Source organism: Hemitrygon akajei, chromosome 13 (assembly GCF_048418815.1).
Source record: "Hemitrygon akajei chromosome 13, sHemAka1.3, whole genome shotgun sequence".
NCBI lineage: Eukaryota > Metazoa > Chordata > Chondrichthyes > Myliobatiformes > Dasyatidae > Hemitrygon > Hemitrygon akajei.
The window spans coordinates 15795570-15812660 of NC_133136.1; the positions used below are offsets into that span (position 1 = coordinate 15795570).

Genomic DNA, 17091 nt, shown 5'->3' on the forward strand with positions numbered 1-17091 from the left:
GGTTATTGGTGAACTCACAGTCCCCTAGGAAGGCAACATCGATGAAGCCCATGAACGCAAGTTAACCAAGTATGCAGAATTAAGATCAGAGTGCAGAGTCAGAGGGTGGAAGGTCTCAGGCTATCTATTCGAAGTAAGGTGCCATGGCTTTATTGCGTTCATTTTCCAGAAGTGGCTGCGTGACCTTGGCTTCACTAGAAGAGAGATCAAGTCAACCAGCAGAGCTGTAGCTGAGGCAGCAGAGGCAGGATCATCGTGGGTGTGGACCAAGTACGTCCAGAGGGGCAGATAGTCGGACAGTCTATCCATCTTCTGCAAACTCTTCAGTAGCTGCTTAGATACCTGAACAGTAGATTATCTGTTGGATGGAGGCCACCAACAACTCTGATAGAGGCAGATGCCAAGTCTTTAAGCTCATCAGTGGGAGGTGGTGCTTTAGCACTACTGGCCCACCACCTCGAGGGAGTCTTGATCATAAGCAGGCCGAAACTCCTGAAGACAGGTGGGAGATCAACTGATGATCCCACTGATGACAGCACAGGACAGTTAACATCTTAGTCCATGGGTATTTTCAATTTTGAGTGTCTCAGAAATTGCTGATTTCCTGGGATTTTTATGAACAACATTCTCTAGAGGTTACAGAGAATGGAGCAAAAAACAAAAAAAAGTCAGTTCTGTGGGTGAAAATGCCTTGTTAATGAGAGAGGTCAGAGGAGGATGGCCAGACTGGTCCAAACTGACAGGAAGGCGACAGTAACTTAAATAATCACATGTTACACCAGTGATGTGCAGAAGAGCATCTCTGAATGCACAACACGTCAAAACTTGAAGTGGATGGAAACAGAATAGAAGACTGCAAACATACACTCCGTGGCTATTTCATTAGGTTCAAGAGATACCTTCAAAATAAGTTCCCAATGAGTGCATATGATCTTTAATCTGCAATTGATAAAACATCTATATGCAGCTGTCGTAGCACAATCATTCGAGTGGAGTGTGATGTTCTCCTTAGGAGTTGTCTACTAGTGGGTCCTCAGGTGGCTGTAGAGGCCGATCTGGGATCCACATATTCTGGTGCAGTGTGGGCACGAGTAAGTGGTGGCTGTGGTTAGCGATTGAGTCTTTTGGTCATTCAGTCTCTCCTTTCACAGCTGTCGCTTGTTCTCTGTGGCACAGCGAAGGTCGTTCTCATGTAGTGAAGCTCTGTCTTGAACAGATTTCTTCTGGCTGTATCTATAGAGTGCAGTTTTCTCAAATTTTAGATGTAATGTTGAATTCCTTCAGCCTGATGTTGATGCTATCTTTGATGCATTTCCTTTGCCCAGTGACCGTCCTTCCACTGGGAGTAAAGGATCTATTTAGGGAGACGCGAGTTAGGCATCTGAATGACATGACCTATCCATCAGAGTTGGTGTTACTTTATCATGGTGGAGATGCTGCTCTTGTTGGCTCCTTCCAGTATACTGATGCTAGTGCATCTGTCCTTCCAGCTGATCCTCAAAATATTAAGAATCATTGGTGGTATTGTGCCAGGGGCTTTCAGGCACCTGATAGTTACATCTCAAGCTCTTGGCTCCACTGTTTTTCTTCACCAAAACATTGCAGTATTTAATAAATGGCTGCATACTGTCAGTAAACTCACAGCACTTAACATAGTCAGATTCAGATTCAGTTTATTGTCATTTAGAAACCGCAAATGCAATGCAGTTAAAAAATGAGACAACGTTCCCCCAGAATGATATCACAAAAGCACATGGCAAAACAGACTACACCAGAAAATCCACGTAACGTTTGGCAATCCCCAATCCAGAGTCCGGAGAGGCTGCTGCGTATTAATATCGCGCTACCGTCTAGCGCGTTCCCCGGAAAGGAGCTCCAAATCCACCAGACAAAAACAGGACCAAAAACTAAAGCTACAAGACCTGCACAAAACCACATAATTACAACATATAGTTACAACAGTGCAAACAATAGTATAATTGATTAAAAAAAAACAGACTATGGGCACAGTAAAAATAGTCCAAGATGTTCAAGGACTGTAAGTTCAAAAGAAATCACCACAGTTTCCACAAGTCCCCAGGGTCCCAATAGACTCGCCATCCCATGCCAGCGGCAGAAGGGAATACCCCCGCTATGAACTTGCAAGGTGCCGCCCGACTCAGCCTCGCAGACGCAGTACACAATGAAAGCTCCGTCAAAACCAGCCTCGCAGACGCAGCACACACCGAAAGTGACCCGAGTCCGTCGAACCTCCGAGCCGACGACCATCCCCTCCGGCACAGCTTCTCCGAGCACCATCCTCTGCCGAGCGTATTAAGACGGCCCCTCCAACGGCCATTGGCAACGCGACCCCGAGGACTGGGGGCCTGTTCTTCCTAGCAGAGTCCCGGACATCACAGCAGCAGCAGCAACAAAGAAGGTCTTCCTGGAATTTCCCAATGTTCCTCCATGCTCCCACGTTCGTTTTCAATGGATTATGATTGCGCATGTCACCCCACTTCACAAATAACAGATAATCAGTTCCGGAGTGGCCGCTGCAAGCTGCTTCGCGCCGCCATCTTCAATTTGTCTGAACAATTTGCATTAAAAGCTTTATTTTGCCTAAAACCTGCTAGCCTGGAAATGGTAGCAAACCATTAGGGCACACTATTGTTATGAATGTACCACAGCTCGGAGGGGCCGAAGGGTGCAGGGTAGCCCCCTCCTTTGTGAGAATTGCAAGATCACTATTGAGCCAATTCAGGAGACACAGGAAATGAAAGAAAGACATGCAGAATCCACAAAAGGGTTAGAATGTGTCCTGGCCTCCGAAAGGCGGACCCATTGATACTGGCTAGTGTCTCTTGGAGACGGACTTGGACTTGGGGTTCTCGTCTCGAGATTTGATACCAAATTGGGGGGGCCAGTGAATCGGGCTTGTAAGTCCAAACTTGGATCTGGTTACGTGGGTAGCCAGACGGGAAACCAGCAAAGATGGACATGGGGGAATTTATAGAAAACCCGACTCTGGAGGCGCTGGAGGCGGCCACCAAATGAGACTTGATAAATTTGGCGAAGGGGTTAAACCTCGCAGAGGTGAGGTTGTCAATGAAAAAGTGGGAGGTGCGAAGGGCAATAACTCAGTATTATATTGGGAAGAATGTGTTTACAGCTGAGGTATTGGAAAATATTCCTAAAAAGGTACCAGCTAGTGGGACGGCTCAGTTAGAGTTGGAGAAATTAAGGTTGGAACATGCAATTAAGTTAAAACAGCTGGAAGCAGCTGAAAAGGAGAATGAAAGAGCCGACAAACAAAGGGAGCATGAGCTCCAGCTAAAGGAGTTAGAGCGGGACCGAGCTGAGAAGCAAAGAGAGCATGAACTTCAGTTAAAACAGCTAGAAGCAGCTGAGAAGGAGAAAGAAAGAGCTGAGAAAGAGAAGGAAAGGGCCGAGAAGGAGAGGGAGGCAGAGAAACAGAGGAAACATGACTTGGAGATGGAGCAGTTACGGCAAGAGCAAAGAGTTCAGGGGTCGGACCGAGAGGAGCGGTTTAATGTTAGTCGGGAGTTGAGGTTAGTACCTCCGTTCGAGGAGACGGATGTTGATAGTTATTTCTTGCTTTTTGAAAAGGTGGCAGTGAATCAGAAGTGGCCCAGAGATCAGTGGGTGGTGTTGTTACAAAGTGTGTTAAAAGGGAAGGCACAGCGGGCATATACGGCATTGTCCATGGAGGAGGAAGAGGAGGAGAGCTATGACAAAGTAAAGGCGGCCATTCTCTGGAGTTATGAGCTAGTACCTGAAGCGTATAGACAGAAGTTTAGAAATTTAAAGTAAGGGTGGAATCAGACGTATACCGAGTTTGCCTATGAGAAGGGTGTGCTCTTGGACCATTGGTGCACCACAGAAATAGTGGACGAGGATTATTGGCGTCTCAGGGAGTTAATTCTGATTGAGAAATTTAAAGGTTGTGTTTCGGAGGATATCCGGATGTATTTGAATGAGAAGCCGAATAAATCCATCTCAGAATTTGCTAGGTTCGCAGATGAATATGCCCTAACCCACAAGACAAAGTTTTCCTCAAATAAAAGTTCCCAGAGAGACCGTGGGAACGATCGAGAAAGCCCGCCGGCTGAGGCAGAGGTCCTGCTGGGAGCTAGTGGTAAGATTGAGGGGGAAAGGCAAGACGGCCAGAGATTTCCGGGCTTGACCTGTTTTAATTGTGGAAAGGGGGGGCATATTGCATCTAGGTGCTTTGCTCCGAGGAAAGAGACAGGAAAAGGGAAAGCAGCAGTCCCTATCGGATGTGCCGTGGTAATCAGTAAATCGACAAGAGAGCCCCAGGTAGACAGAGTGCGAGAAGGGTCTGAGACTTGTATGTCAAACGGAACCATGGCTGTGAGGGAGGGAGGCACCCCAGTTCCAGTACGGATCTGGAGAGACACGAGGGCGGAACTATCATTGATCAGCAGTAAGGTACTAGATTTTGGTCGCAAGACGGGAATGGTAGCTGTGAAAGGAATAGGCAAAGGGACGGAAATGGTGCCCTTGCATAAGATCATTATGAATTGTGAGCTAGTCTCTGGACCAGTTGAAATGGGGGTGTGATCAGAATTCCCGAGAACTGACGCGGTCGTCCTTCTGGGTAACGATTTAGCCAGTGGTAAGGTTTGGTCGGCAATGACGCTGACAGAACAGCCTGTGAGTGTTGAGGTTCTGCCCCTAGATTCCAAGATCTATCCCGCATGCGCGGTCACTCGCAGCATGTCGAGAAAGACAGCTGAGAACGAGAGCAGTTTAAATCTGGCCAGTATCGATTTGGCTGAGAAGTTTTTACCAACTCTGTACCACGAGGGTTTGGAGGGTGGTAAAAGAGAGGGTAGTAAAGTGAAAGAGAGTAAGGGAGAGGAGATAGACCTGCCCTTAGTGAGGAATGAAGTGCTAGAGGCACGAAATGGAGATGAGAAACAGGTAAAGCTGTTAAAAGGTCCAGAGGTGGACATGGATGATCTGTCTGGTTTGGCAGAACTGTTTGAAGAAGTTGAAAATTCTAAAGGTGTTCCCGATAATGAAATGAGGGCAGTCCTAGATGAAAAGGATGCCCTTACCTTGAAGAAGTCTGCTGGGTTGGCAGATGAGGTTGTTGCAGCCCGCGGGGTTGAATTTTCTCCGGAAGGGAGTTGCCCAGAGAGCAGCTGGGAGAATCAGGGGAATTTGGAATTTGGACCGGGTACGGGTATTGAAAGCCTGGAAGAGGCAAATGTCCCGTTTGAGTGTGTCCAAGATGTGGATGCACGCGGTACTGAACCTAGTAATGGAGCTCAGAAAAAGTCTGAGGTATTTGAGTCAGTTGAAAAGGAATGCAGTCCTTGTGGGTCAGATAGACTTGGTTCAGTGAAGAAAGGGTTAACCTTGGTAATAGTGCGAAGTGAGAGTTCCCAGGTGTTTGTGCTCGAAGGTGTGTTAAAAGTTAATGTGGAGATCAAACGTGGGGAGATGAATATTATCATTGAAGAAAACGGAAAATATGTAGTTCCCAAATCGAATGAAAAAAATTTAAAACCTGCGGATCACTTACAGGTTGAGTTGGAAGATGACGGGGCCCCCCAGGCTATTGTAATTCCAGAGTGTGGTGTGAAAAGACAGAATTTGAAATGCTGCTTGAACAAAGAGTTCGAACTGGAAACTAATAACCTAAAGGGTCCTGAAGAGAAAGCTAGCAACTTGCGTAAAATTAAAGAATTGGGTGGAAATTCAGAAGATGGTCTAAGTTTGGGACACAGTGTTGATAAAATAACTCCTATGAAAGAAACGGGCAAAAGCCTATTTTGCCAGGTTACCCGAACTCCCCACATGGGAACTAACCGGAAAAGAGACGAGGGTTAATGGGGATGCCATTTTTAAATAGCAGAAACCGGTTTTAAGGGATTTCGACAAAGCCTGTGAATAATAAAAGACAAACCCCATGGAAGCCTGCCTGTTAAGTTTGAAAGCAACATAAAGATTAGTATTTGCATGGACTGTTGTAGTATACCCGTAAGCTAAGATCACAACTCTTTAGTTTTGTTGGCTAAAGAATAGGTGGTTATTCAATTGGAGTCTGATGCTACAAGACTTTAGTAGGGTACAAGATGTTAAGATATTAAAGGAAGTGACAATTGTAATCGGTAACCATCTAGATACTGAATTGAATGTATAACTGTATTACTCTGTAAAAGAAAAGCTTTTGTATTGTGTTAGATTCTAAAATCCTGTAAGACTCTGTACTACTTCGTTTCCACCGCTGGTGAAAATGCTTTGAAGAAAGGGGGTGTTATGAATGTACCACAGCTCTGAGGGGCCGAAGGGTGCGGGGTAGCCCCCTCCTTTGTGAGAATCGCAAGATCACTATTGAGCCAATTCAGGAGACACAGGAAATGAGAGAAAGACATGCAGAGTCGACAAAAGGGTTAGAATGTGTCCTGGCCTCCGAAAGGTGGACCCATTGATACTGGCTATTGTCTCTTGGAGACGGACTTGTGTATTGCATCATGGACGATGCAATCAAAGCCCCAGGCAATGAACCAAGGAGGAGGTTGGTGGAGGGATTGCATCATCCCCAACCTGATTGACACCTGAGACCCTGTGAGTCAGGATAAAAAGAGGGTCTGTGGGAACAGCCCTCAGACACACCAGAAGAAACGCCAGCGATCCCGTAATAGCAAGAAACCAGGGGAAAGGCCACGTGCATCCGGTTCCATTTGCCCTGGAATCGGTGGGCCCTTTTCCACGGCCGAAAGGTTTTTAGCCAACAACGGGGAAACCAACTCCCAACGACTCTCGAAGGATTGACATCATAAAAGGAATCGGCAAGTTTTTCTCTAAAATCTCTCTCTCTCCAACAATTGAAAACCCAGCAGTCCCCAAAGGCTGAAGCCTGTATGAGCTTGAATGAACTGAGTGACTTTTATATTTCCATCGGACAATACATTATCCCCTAGACAACGATAGAGTTATTGCTTATTGATTATTATTATACCCGCGCTTTTAGATTTAGTATTGACGACGTATATTATCTGTGTGTTTGCACTGATATTATTTTTGTGTATTTCTATCAATAAATACTGTTAAAAATAGTACCATCAGACTTCAACGGACCTCTCTATCTTTGCTGGTAAGTGACGCAGTTACGGGGTACGTAACACTATGTTGTTGCCCAGTGTGCCAATAATCACTTAAGTTAGTGATTCCCAACCGGGGCATTTACATGTCCTAAGGCGACCTTAGGGGAAATAGAAATCATTGTGGGGGGGGGGGGCAGTAAGCAACACTCTAATTTAAGGCATGAATCCTGACTGACAGTTAGTAGAACAGGCACTTCCCAAAAAAAAAGACTGAGACTCTGGAGCACAGGAAGAACTATAGCTCTGCAGGCAGTGAGTACTCTTCATCACAATATAGCTGAAACTCAGCAATCTCATCCAACTTTACCAACCAGACATTATTGGGGATGCATCAATTAGCAACCCGGGTGCCCAAAAATTCCCCCTGACTCGCAGCACGGAACGAGTTCATGCAATTTAATAGTTGGTAAGTCAAGTATACCCTCTCAACTTCCTCTACAGATCTACAGAAAACAGGTCGTGCAACGATACAGAGCTGGCCAGAACCTGCCAACTCCAAAGATTCCTCTTGAGCTGTTCAAAGTGACGTTGGCTTCATATGTGTAGACAAGAACCATCTTTGGGGATTATGAGACCTTATGTGATTGGTCAGTCATGCTAACTGGAATAGTATAAACGTAGCTTGCCGAACACCAGCTTTATTCTGACTAACATTCAGATTCCAATCTGAATCCTCGTCAACGTAATTTTCACTGTTCTGATCGTCTTTATCTCTGCCTCGCTGTTCCTTTGCGTGCCACTACCATTGTTCCATCCATGCCAACTCGCTGCTGTGTCAACATTCAGTAGGGTTCCTTTCATTTTTAATTTTAATATAGCCCCCTTATGGCGCAATATCTGAGTCTGAAGGCAGTGAAGCCTTGAATTCTAATCCTGCTAAGAAACAGGAACTACAGAAAGGGCATCAATACAAAATTACATCCCTGCAGTATGGTTTTATTCCGTTCCCATCAGATCAGCGACACCCCATTTGTCTCATTTGTAAGATGAAAGAAGCATTTGAAAAGCATTGCACACTTGTGTCATTTGCTAAGAAAGCTAAAAATAACCTTGATAGTGACCTCATTGTTTCTTATAACATTTCCAAAATGATAGCAAAGTGTGGAAAATCTCACACAATTGGTGAAAGATTAATACTGCCTACTGTATCAGAAGTGCTCACCATTGTTCTCAAAATAGATAACTGTGCGAGGCATTGCTAATGGTATACGTACAGTTTATGAAAAATGGAAAAGAATATGGAGTGATTCTCTTTTGTAAGAAGTTAAAAGCAAATATCAACAGAGAATCAATCTACAATGAGTTCAAAATGTATATTGAGGATAAAAGTATCCCAATTAGGAACATGATTTCTTGTGCAACAGATGGAGCACCGTGTATGATTGGTCACCATGCTGGTTTAGTGGCATTTATGAAAAAAGAAATTCCAAGTCTATTTGCCATTCATTGTGTAATTCATCGTCAACATCTCACAGCCAAAAACCTCAGCCAGTGACCTGTAAAGACATCAAGCATCAACTATGCACAACGCTACAAAAAATGGAATTTGGGATTCAACTGGATGAGTCAACTGTGCAAGACAACAAGACTTTGCTGATGGCATATGTACAATTTATCAAAAATGGAAAAGTTCATGAAAAGATTCTCTTTTGTAAGAAGTTAAAAAAAATCAACAGAGATTCAATTTACAAGAAGCTCAAAATGTACATTGAGGGTAAAAGTATTCCAATTAGGAACGTGATTTCACGTGCAATAGATGGAGCACCATATATGATTGGTCACCATGCTGGTTTAGTGGCATTTATGAAAAAAGAAATTCTAAGTTGAATTACAATATATTGTATAACACATCAATTTCTTACAGCTGAAGACCTCATCCAGCAACTTTATCAAGAATGATTCTTGTAATATCTGTTACAAACAAAATTAAAGTTCATCCATTAAATTGCAGAATATTTCGCCAGTTATGCCAAGATAACGATAAAGACTTTGAATGCCTGCTTCTTCGTGTTGAAGTGTTATGGCCGTCAAAATGCTGCTGCTTAAAATGTTTATTCTTTTTGACACTGGCTGAATTATTGCTCAAAGTTGACAAGACCATGGGAAACAAGATTGAACTTCTACGTGTAGATGTGGCATATCTAGTCGACCTGTATCAGAAAATTAATATTCTAAATATTAAAATATTAAACTAAATATTAAAATATATATAAGCAAAACATTGGGAGAAGAATGTTCTCACAGTTTCCCTGCACAGAAATTATGGCATTCTCTTTCACAGATGGTGCTTTGCAAGAGTACTGCTTACACCTGTAGTCACTAAATAAGAATTTTCAGAATCGATTCAAGGATTTGACTGATCTTGAAATTCCAGACAAGGTATTTAACCCATTTCTTTGCAAGGTGGAAGAACAGGAAGAGAGCTTGCAACAAGAAATTATTGAAATTCAGAATGATGAAGAAGCAAAAAGGGAGTTCAAAACTGTCGGCTTTTGCAGTATGTGGCTATACCGTCATATGAAGTTTCCTGGTCTTTGGTGAAGAGCCAAACTGCACTTCATTGCATTTCCATCCTCCTACCTTGTTGAACGAGGCTTCAGTGCAGTCAACCACATACTCACAATAAAACAGAAAACGCCTGGGCATTGTTAATGCTTGGGAACTTACGGCTTTTGCTGTCATAACTTGAACCAGATATTTCAACTCTTGCTAAAAACCATCAAGCTCAAGGGTCACATTGATATCGAAGCTGCTGTACAGCACACAGGTAATGTATAAGCTAGGTTTAAAGACAAATAAAAAATTAAAGCAGAATCATTTTTCTCATGTTAGCGTACGTTAGACATGTTTTTACACTATGGGGGCACCAGAAGGTATATTGTGCCTCAGAAGAGTATTGGCAAGAATGAAGGTGTTGAGCCAAATAGGGTTAGGGAACACTGACTTAGGTCATAAACTCATCAGTGCTACAGCAAAGTTCTGTACTAACTGAGGCCCAGGCTTCAGATTCTGATGAATTGCCACCCAGGCCAAGCAAGTTCCTGGACAGACCTTAAGACACAGGAGCGGAATGAGGCCATTCTACACATCGAGTCTGCTCTGCCATTCCATCATGGCTGATTTATCCCTCTCAAACCCATTCTCCTCACCTCTGGTGGAGGTGTTGATCAGCCTGACTAGGGAAGTCACTGTTTTTTTTTTTGAGTGGAAGCTGAATCTATATTCCATATTGCTTTACTGCTGCCAAACAATTGATAGTAGAGCGTACAATCATCACAGCGATATTTGATTCTGCGCTTCGCGCTCCCTGGAGTACAAATCAATAGTAAATATAATTTAAAAATTAAATTATAAATCAGAAATAGAAACGGGAAAGTAAGGCAGTGCAAAACAAGAGTATCTGCTAAGGGGCTGCAGTACATCTCAAGAGGCGTTTGCTGACCTGCCAGGTATGTCAGGCAGTTTCTACTTTTATTTCAGATTTCCAGCATCTCCTTTACCATACTAAAGTTACCTTTCAGAACTGACGCACTATTGCCTGTGGCGTGAAAAATAAATGCGGGGCTGAGACGCAAACCGCGCAGACACAGCTAGCTCTATTGTTGAAAGGTGGCATACATCAAAATGAATGTGTGTCCACCAAATCAGAAAATGTTGGACGCACTCGGCAAGAGTTGAGTGGACTGACCAGTTTCCCTGACGAAGTACTATGTGCGCAATGTGTACTGCCCTATAGCCACTGAGTGATCCCGGGATTTGGTTTCTAATCTCCTCTTCGACACTCTCTGTGCGAATAATTATAATTTATAAGGAAAAATCTTTGAAGCATCTGATTACTTCTGGTGATTGGTGTGACTTGGTAGTTTCAGGGCTGAAAAGTATTAATGCATATTTGTTTTAAATGGTTTTGAAGAGAACGGGTAATTCTTCCGCCTCTAAAGAAATTCGTCATTTCACTCGCAGCGAGTTTGAACCATACCAGTTAACCCACGCCTTGCCACTTACCAGTCCTCTGCAGGTGCTCACGGCAGCGGAGCCGCTGCCCAGTTTTGGATGCTGCACTCTGCCCGTGAAATGACACGTGTTCACCGCGGGGCCATGAATCACGGCACCAGTTACGTTCCCGTACCTTTTCTCAAGGACGTATCCCGGAGAAAGAAAGGGTCGATTCACGGTCAGGTTAAAAAACAGCTTTTGGCCTCGGAGAACGATTTGGTAAAAGACGTGGTCGCCCTGCTTTCTAAGGTCCCGCCTTCCAACGTGATTGACATAGTGACTGACGTCCTGCGAGAGAAAAGTTCCACTTTCGTCCACTTTGACTGGATGAACTATTTCATAACTCTGCAAAGTCTTAATAAACTTTTCTGAAAAGAAGAAGAAACAACACAGCGGGTAACTATGAGGATCTGCAAGCTCCAGTGACGGTACCAGCGAGCGTTTACTTGCCCTGGCGTTGCAGTGTCATTAATAATAGTATGGGTGTAAACTGAAGGTCGGGATATTTTAGAAAATTCACAAACCTTGTTTTTCGCCTGCAAAATGCAAACTGTCCGGCGGAACGCTACCGTGACTTGTTGCTGGGAAACCAAGGAGCTTAAAAGTGAAAAGAATGGGTATGATGAAGCGCTCTCCCGCACGGATCATGATTCGGTTAAAAGTTGCATCTATCTAGAGAAGGTCCTGCAGAGAGATTGTGAGCGTGTGGAAGTGATGCACGGGCCCCATCTCGGGTCGGCAACGAGGAATGAAGATAGGCGAGGGTGACTAGACCCAAGATTTTTAAAAACACGTTTGCTAGAGGAGGAGAGATATAAACTTTTAGGGTTTTTTTTTCTTGGGAGAAGAGGGAGGGTTCGATAACTGCCCATGGCAGTTCCAGGAAAAAAAAATTCCCTCTGCGTTAACTCCTGCTTATATGAACGTGTTTGCAGTTTTGTGCAAGTTAACGCACGCAGTGCAGTCCCACACGCGCCGTAACACAAGCCATCTCGCACTCTCCCCTCCCCCGCCCGCTGCTCTCATTTAAAATGCTTCCTTTTTTGGCTATTTGCTCTTAAAACGCAAGGTTCACACGCTCAAGTGTCTCAGTAAATTTATTATCGAAGTACGTTCACAGTAAATACAAAGAAACATAGTGGAATTAATGAAAAACCGCGCACAAAAAAGATGGACAGACAACCAATCTGCGAAAGCCAACGAACTGCACAAAATCAAAACAGCTAAAAGTGATAAATAAGCAATAAATATCGAGAGTATAAGATGAAGAGTCCTTGAAAGTGAGTCCATCGGTTGTGGGAACATTTCAGTATTGGGGCAGTGAAGGCATCCTCTCTGATTCAAGAGCCTGATGGTTGAGGGGTAATAATTGTTACTGAACCTAGTGGTTTGGAACCTGAGGCTCCTTCCTGATGCTAGCAGCGAGAAGAGAACATGGGCGGTCAGGGTGTTTGATGGTGGATGCTGCTTTCCTGTGACAGCGCTCCACATATGCGTTTTTTTTCGTGTTTTTAAGAAGAGGAAAATCAAACTGCAAACGTTTGAAGGAATTTAATGGGTGCAAACTTAAACCAGTTGCTGTCATCACAGGAAAAACATCTTCTACAGATTTCTGTAGACAACTATATTTTTACCATTAGCGATGGGCTTTAATTTACATCTCTCTATAGCTCTCTCTCTTCTCTCTCTCTTGTCTCTCTTCCTCTCCTCTCTCTCTAACGTCAATTACAATCTTCACGCATCAAATGTGATTGATGCCGACTGTCTTCTCTGTTAAAAGCAGCGCAAGTCGCCTCCCCAAAGGGCTTTCCCTAGCGTCTGAACGTGAGCAAGCGTTCCACTACAGATTTAATTTAGTCGGGGATCTGACCTAGAAACCCCACGCTAGACAGAAGAGAAATGATGTTTACTTTATCAAATCAATCTTAGTTAGGTGGTTACATCAGCACCATCCTGTCAGGGTCACTATTTTTTCGGGAAATGTTGCCTGTCTGGGTTGGAACAAAGACCCAACCAATGTCCCCTTCAACAGCACTCTCAGTCCTGTGGCTGACCTTGTCCTTATATTGGACTATTTTTTAAACATGTAGTTACTTTCTCCTGATCAAAGATGTAGATATTTAGAGAGGGAATCAGATTCATCACATATACAGAACTGTTCAAAAGTGATTGGGAAAAAGGGAAGGGAGAGGGAAGTGCCGGAGAGATATTCTGTAATGATCAATAAACCAATTACTTGCAGTCAAGTGATCTTGCCTGATGTCTCAGGACTGGGTGTGTCTGTAACCATGACACCCACCAACTCCCCCCCCCCCACCACCTTGGCATCCTTCTCTGCCCCCAGTCCCACTCCCATCCAGCTGCACTCCACCTCCACCATTCCCAACATCCTTTGCTGCCACCAGACTCACAACTGACTCTCTACATCACATTTGACAAATACAGTACTGTGCAAAAGTCTTATGCACTCTAGCTATATATATTGTATTGCACTCTACTACTGCCACAAAATAAAAACAAAATTCATGACAGACATGTGTCATGACAGTAAACCTGATTCTGAATACACCTGAATGTCCTCAAATCTGTTTCAGGAACAGACATTCAATACAAACCTAGGAGTTCTCAAAGCTAATCTCAATTATGCTTCCATTCACCTTCTGCTTGTACTGATTCCATGTCATTTTCCCATTTTCCAGTGTATTTCCCCCACACAGTTATGACTGAGATGTTGTCCTTGCTGAATTTTGACTACTTCTCTGCTATGATTTTCAGAGCCCTTCATTATATTTTAATTATTGTCCACACCACTGTTCCACTCGAACAGAGCAAAGACGGAGATTCCCTTGTCCTCACTTTCACCACCCCAGTCTCTGTTGTTTTTATTCTCATTCTCAAACTGCCTTCACTGCGTAGATTTTCTTCATTCATTCCTTCTTGCGTGTGTACACACACACACACACACACACACACACACACACACACACACACACACACACACACACACACACACACACACACACTGTTCCCATTAATGTATCAATCAGATGACCTCTACAACCATTCCCATGGCAACACTCACACCATCCCTCTCCCACCCTCGTTGCAAAATAAAACTAAATTGCTATCTCTTTTTCCCCACTTCTGACAAAGCTCTTTAACTGGAAACATTTAAGTCTTCTTGTCTTTCCACAGATGGGCCTGCTAAGAGTTTGTGACATTTTCTGATCTTATTCTATACTTGTATATAATATATAATTTATATCATATATAAAAGAATCGTATGTGTGTATTGCCACACTCAAACAGTTATCTGCACATTGTGTCTTATGGGATTGCCTTTATATTTATTCCGTTTGTTGTGCTTATTGTGTTTCCTTCTGCTGCATCATATCTGGAGTAACAATTACTTTGTTCTCCTTTACACTTGTATAATGAAGAACAACCCGCCAAGAGGAATACAACCTTGTCATTGGGTTTGGAGGCTTGTGTGCCTCAATGATCCAGAGAGCTATGTTGCCTGGAGCCAGGGCTTTATGTTTTGGCTAGTGGTAGGGTCACCCACGAGCCAAACAAGTCAAAGGGTAGAGGTCGAAATAAGAATGGTCCACCGGTCTTCCAGGTTCCAGGGTTCATCTCAGTGTTAATGAACCTGACTGGTTAAACAAAGCTGTTATGGAAACAGCAAAGAAGAATCCTTCTACAGCTGAAGGCAATGATATTCTTGAGTCTCTACTCAGGAACTGCATGACTGACAGTGGTGAAAACTGAGAAGAAGCTGCTGATGTGATGAAGGATCCCTGAACACCACCAGAGATGGAGGACCTTCATTGCTGCCCTAAATGCCAGCAGCATAGTGGGCAATAAGAAAGAACAATGAAAAGTAATCTTGAATCCTGAACTACTTTGATGCTCTGAGTAATGAACTGATCTGTATGAACGGTATGAAAGACCAGCTTTTCACTGTACATGTAACAATAATAAACCAATCCATCTATGGATACAAACTAATCTTATGTAACATTCAAATTTGCACTTTGTTTTTATAGGGTTGCTTTTATCCCAGGGTCTAAGGGTCACCTGTCCATCCTGGGGTCTGAGGGTCACCTGTCCATCCTGGGGTCTGAGGGTTACCTGTCCATCCTGGGGTCTGTGGGTCACCTGTCCATCCTGGGGTCTGTGGGTCACCTGTCCATCCTGGGGTCTGAGGGTTACCTGTCCATCCTGGGGTCTGTGAGTCACCTGTCCATCCTGGTGTCTGAGGGTTACCTGTCCATCCTGGGGTCTGAGGGTCACCTGTCCATCCCAGGTTCTGAATGTTACCTGTCCATCCCAGAGTCGGCAAGCTACCTTTATTTATAATTACACTGTATTCTGTTCTTGATGCTTATTGTGCTAAAATGCTGCATGGGATCCAAAATAACAAGCATTTTGTTCTCATTTACACTCGTGCACTGAAGATTGACAATAAACAATCCAACTATCTAATTATTAACTAACCCTGTAGATATAATTTGCAATGTTGTTGTTTGACAACCTGAAACGATGGTTTAAATTCTAAAAAAGTTCTGAAACATTCTCTCTCTTCACTTCTGCATGTTCCCTTGTCTTGTTGAAGGTTCAGATTACAAGGGTTTAAAAGCTTATTTTCACGAGTGTGTAGCATTGTGTAGCTCTTCCCTTGAACAGACATGAGCACAATAGACTTAAATACTCTCCTTTTGTATTATATGCTCCTATACAGCCAGAATAGCCAGTTCAGTTGACTTCCCAACCATCTTGTTGCGCATACAGAATAGGCGCAGCCTTAAGAGGGTTAAAATTTACCTTGCAGTCTTAATGCTGTAAAAGTAAAATTGAAATGGAAGTTTTTCAAAATTTCCTTGCGCATAATTGTGTAACTGCTTTACTACAAAGCAGTTTCAGATCAATATCTGGAAATTATCATTTATAAGACCATTAGTCATAGGTGCAGAATTAGGCTATTCCTCCAGACCTGGCAACATGCTTGTGAATTTCTTCTGTATTCTTTCAACCTTATTTACGTCTTTTCTGTAGGTAGGTGACCAAAATTGCACACAATACTCCAAACTGGCCTCACCAATCTCTTATACAACTTCAATGTAACATCCCCTCCCTCGTCCTCTTTATTCCAAAGAGAAAAGCCCTAGCTCTTTTTGGAAACTGTGAGAAGTATAAAAATACTCTCTAAAACAATTGGAATAAACCTGAGTCGGACCCACATCAGTGAAGTGTCCTTTCTCAAATAGATATAGTGGAAAGCTGAAATAGGTCTTGTGTATTACATGTCGGGCTAGGGAAGCTTTTAGCTCTGTTGTTATGCGAACAGATATCAGTCATGAGAGTCCCCTGGAGGCAGATGTGAGGAAGACACTCAAATGGTGCAAAAAAATCACAGTTGGTGTCTTTCTTGGAAAGGCACCAGTCTAGGATTATACAGTAATTTATTAGTTGTGGCGAGTTGCCATTAATGATTTAAAACAAACCAAACATGGAAAGTTTCGGATTATTCTGTGATTGAACTTCTCTCATCCTTCCTGTCAGGGTCACTCGCAAACTCAAGTGCAAGAATCATAGAAGCTTCCGCAATTCCAACAAAACAAAAGATTTACTCCAGAAATAAACCAACAAATCTAACAAGAGCCTAGGCAAACTGTACAGACGCTTGATGAATTCAAATCACTCACGATACAGAGGAGAACTCGGTCAGAGTTCACCAGATAAGGATCCACGACGATCAAGCACAGAGGGATCGGCAAGCCTCCCAGAAATACACTCTGGAGCACAGAGGAGCTCAGGACCAATCAGACAGCCCCAGTGTCCAGACGACGCGATAGCCCCCAGAGACAACAGCTTCAATGCAAGACATTGAAAATCCCATGCTAGTCTGATGATACTTCATTAGAAGTATACTCCGATACTTCATTAGGAGCTT

General features: G+C 43.4%; 1 protein-coding gene across 1 annotated transcript in view; it reads right to left on the reverse strand.

Moving 5' to 3' along the window:
- Window positions 1-11969, reverse strand: part of LOC140737658 (A disintegrin and metalloproteinase with thrombospondin motifs 12-like) — a 615581-nt gene extending 603612 nt beyond the window's left edge. The window contains exons 1-2 of the mRNA XM_073064184.1: window positions 11660-11969; window positions 11145-11503 (exon numbers count right to left, since the gene is read on the reverse strand). Of these exons, the coding sequence (XP_072920285.1) occupies window positions 11145-11503; window positions 11660-11783 (483 nt within the window). The 5' untranslated portion in view covers window positions 11784-11969. The remainder of the gene's footprint in view (window positions 1-11144; window positions 11504-11659) is intronic.
- Window positions 11970-17091: the final 5122 nt, after the last annotated feature.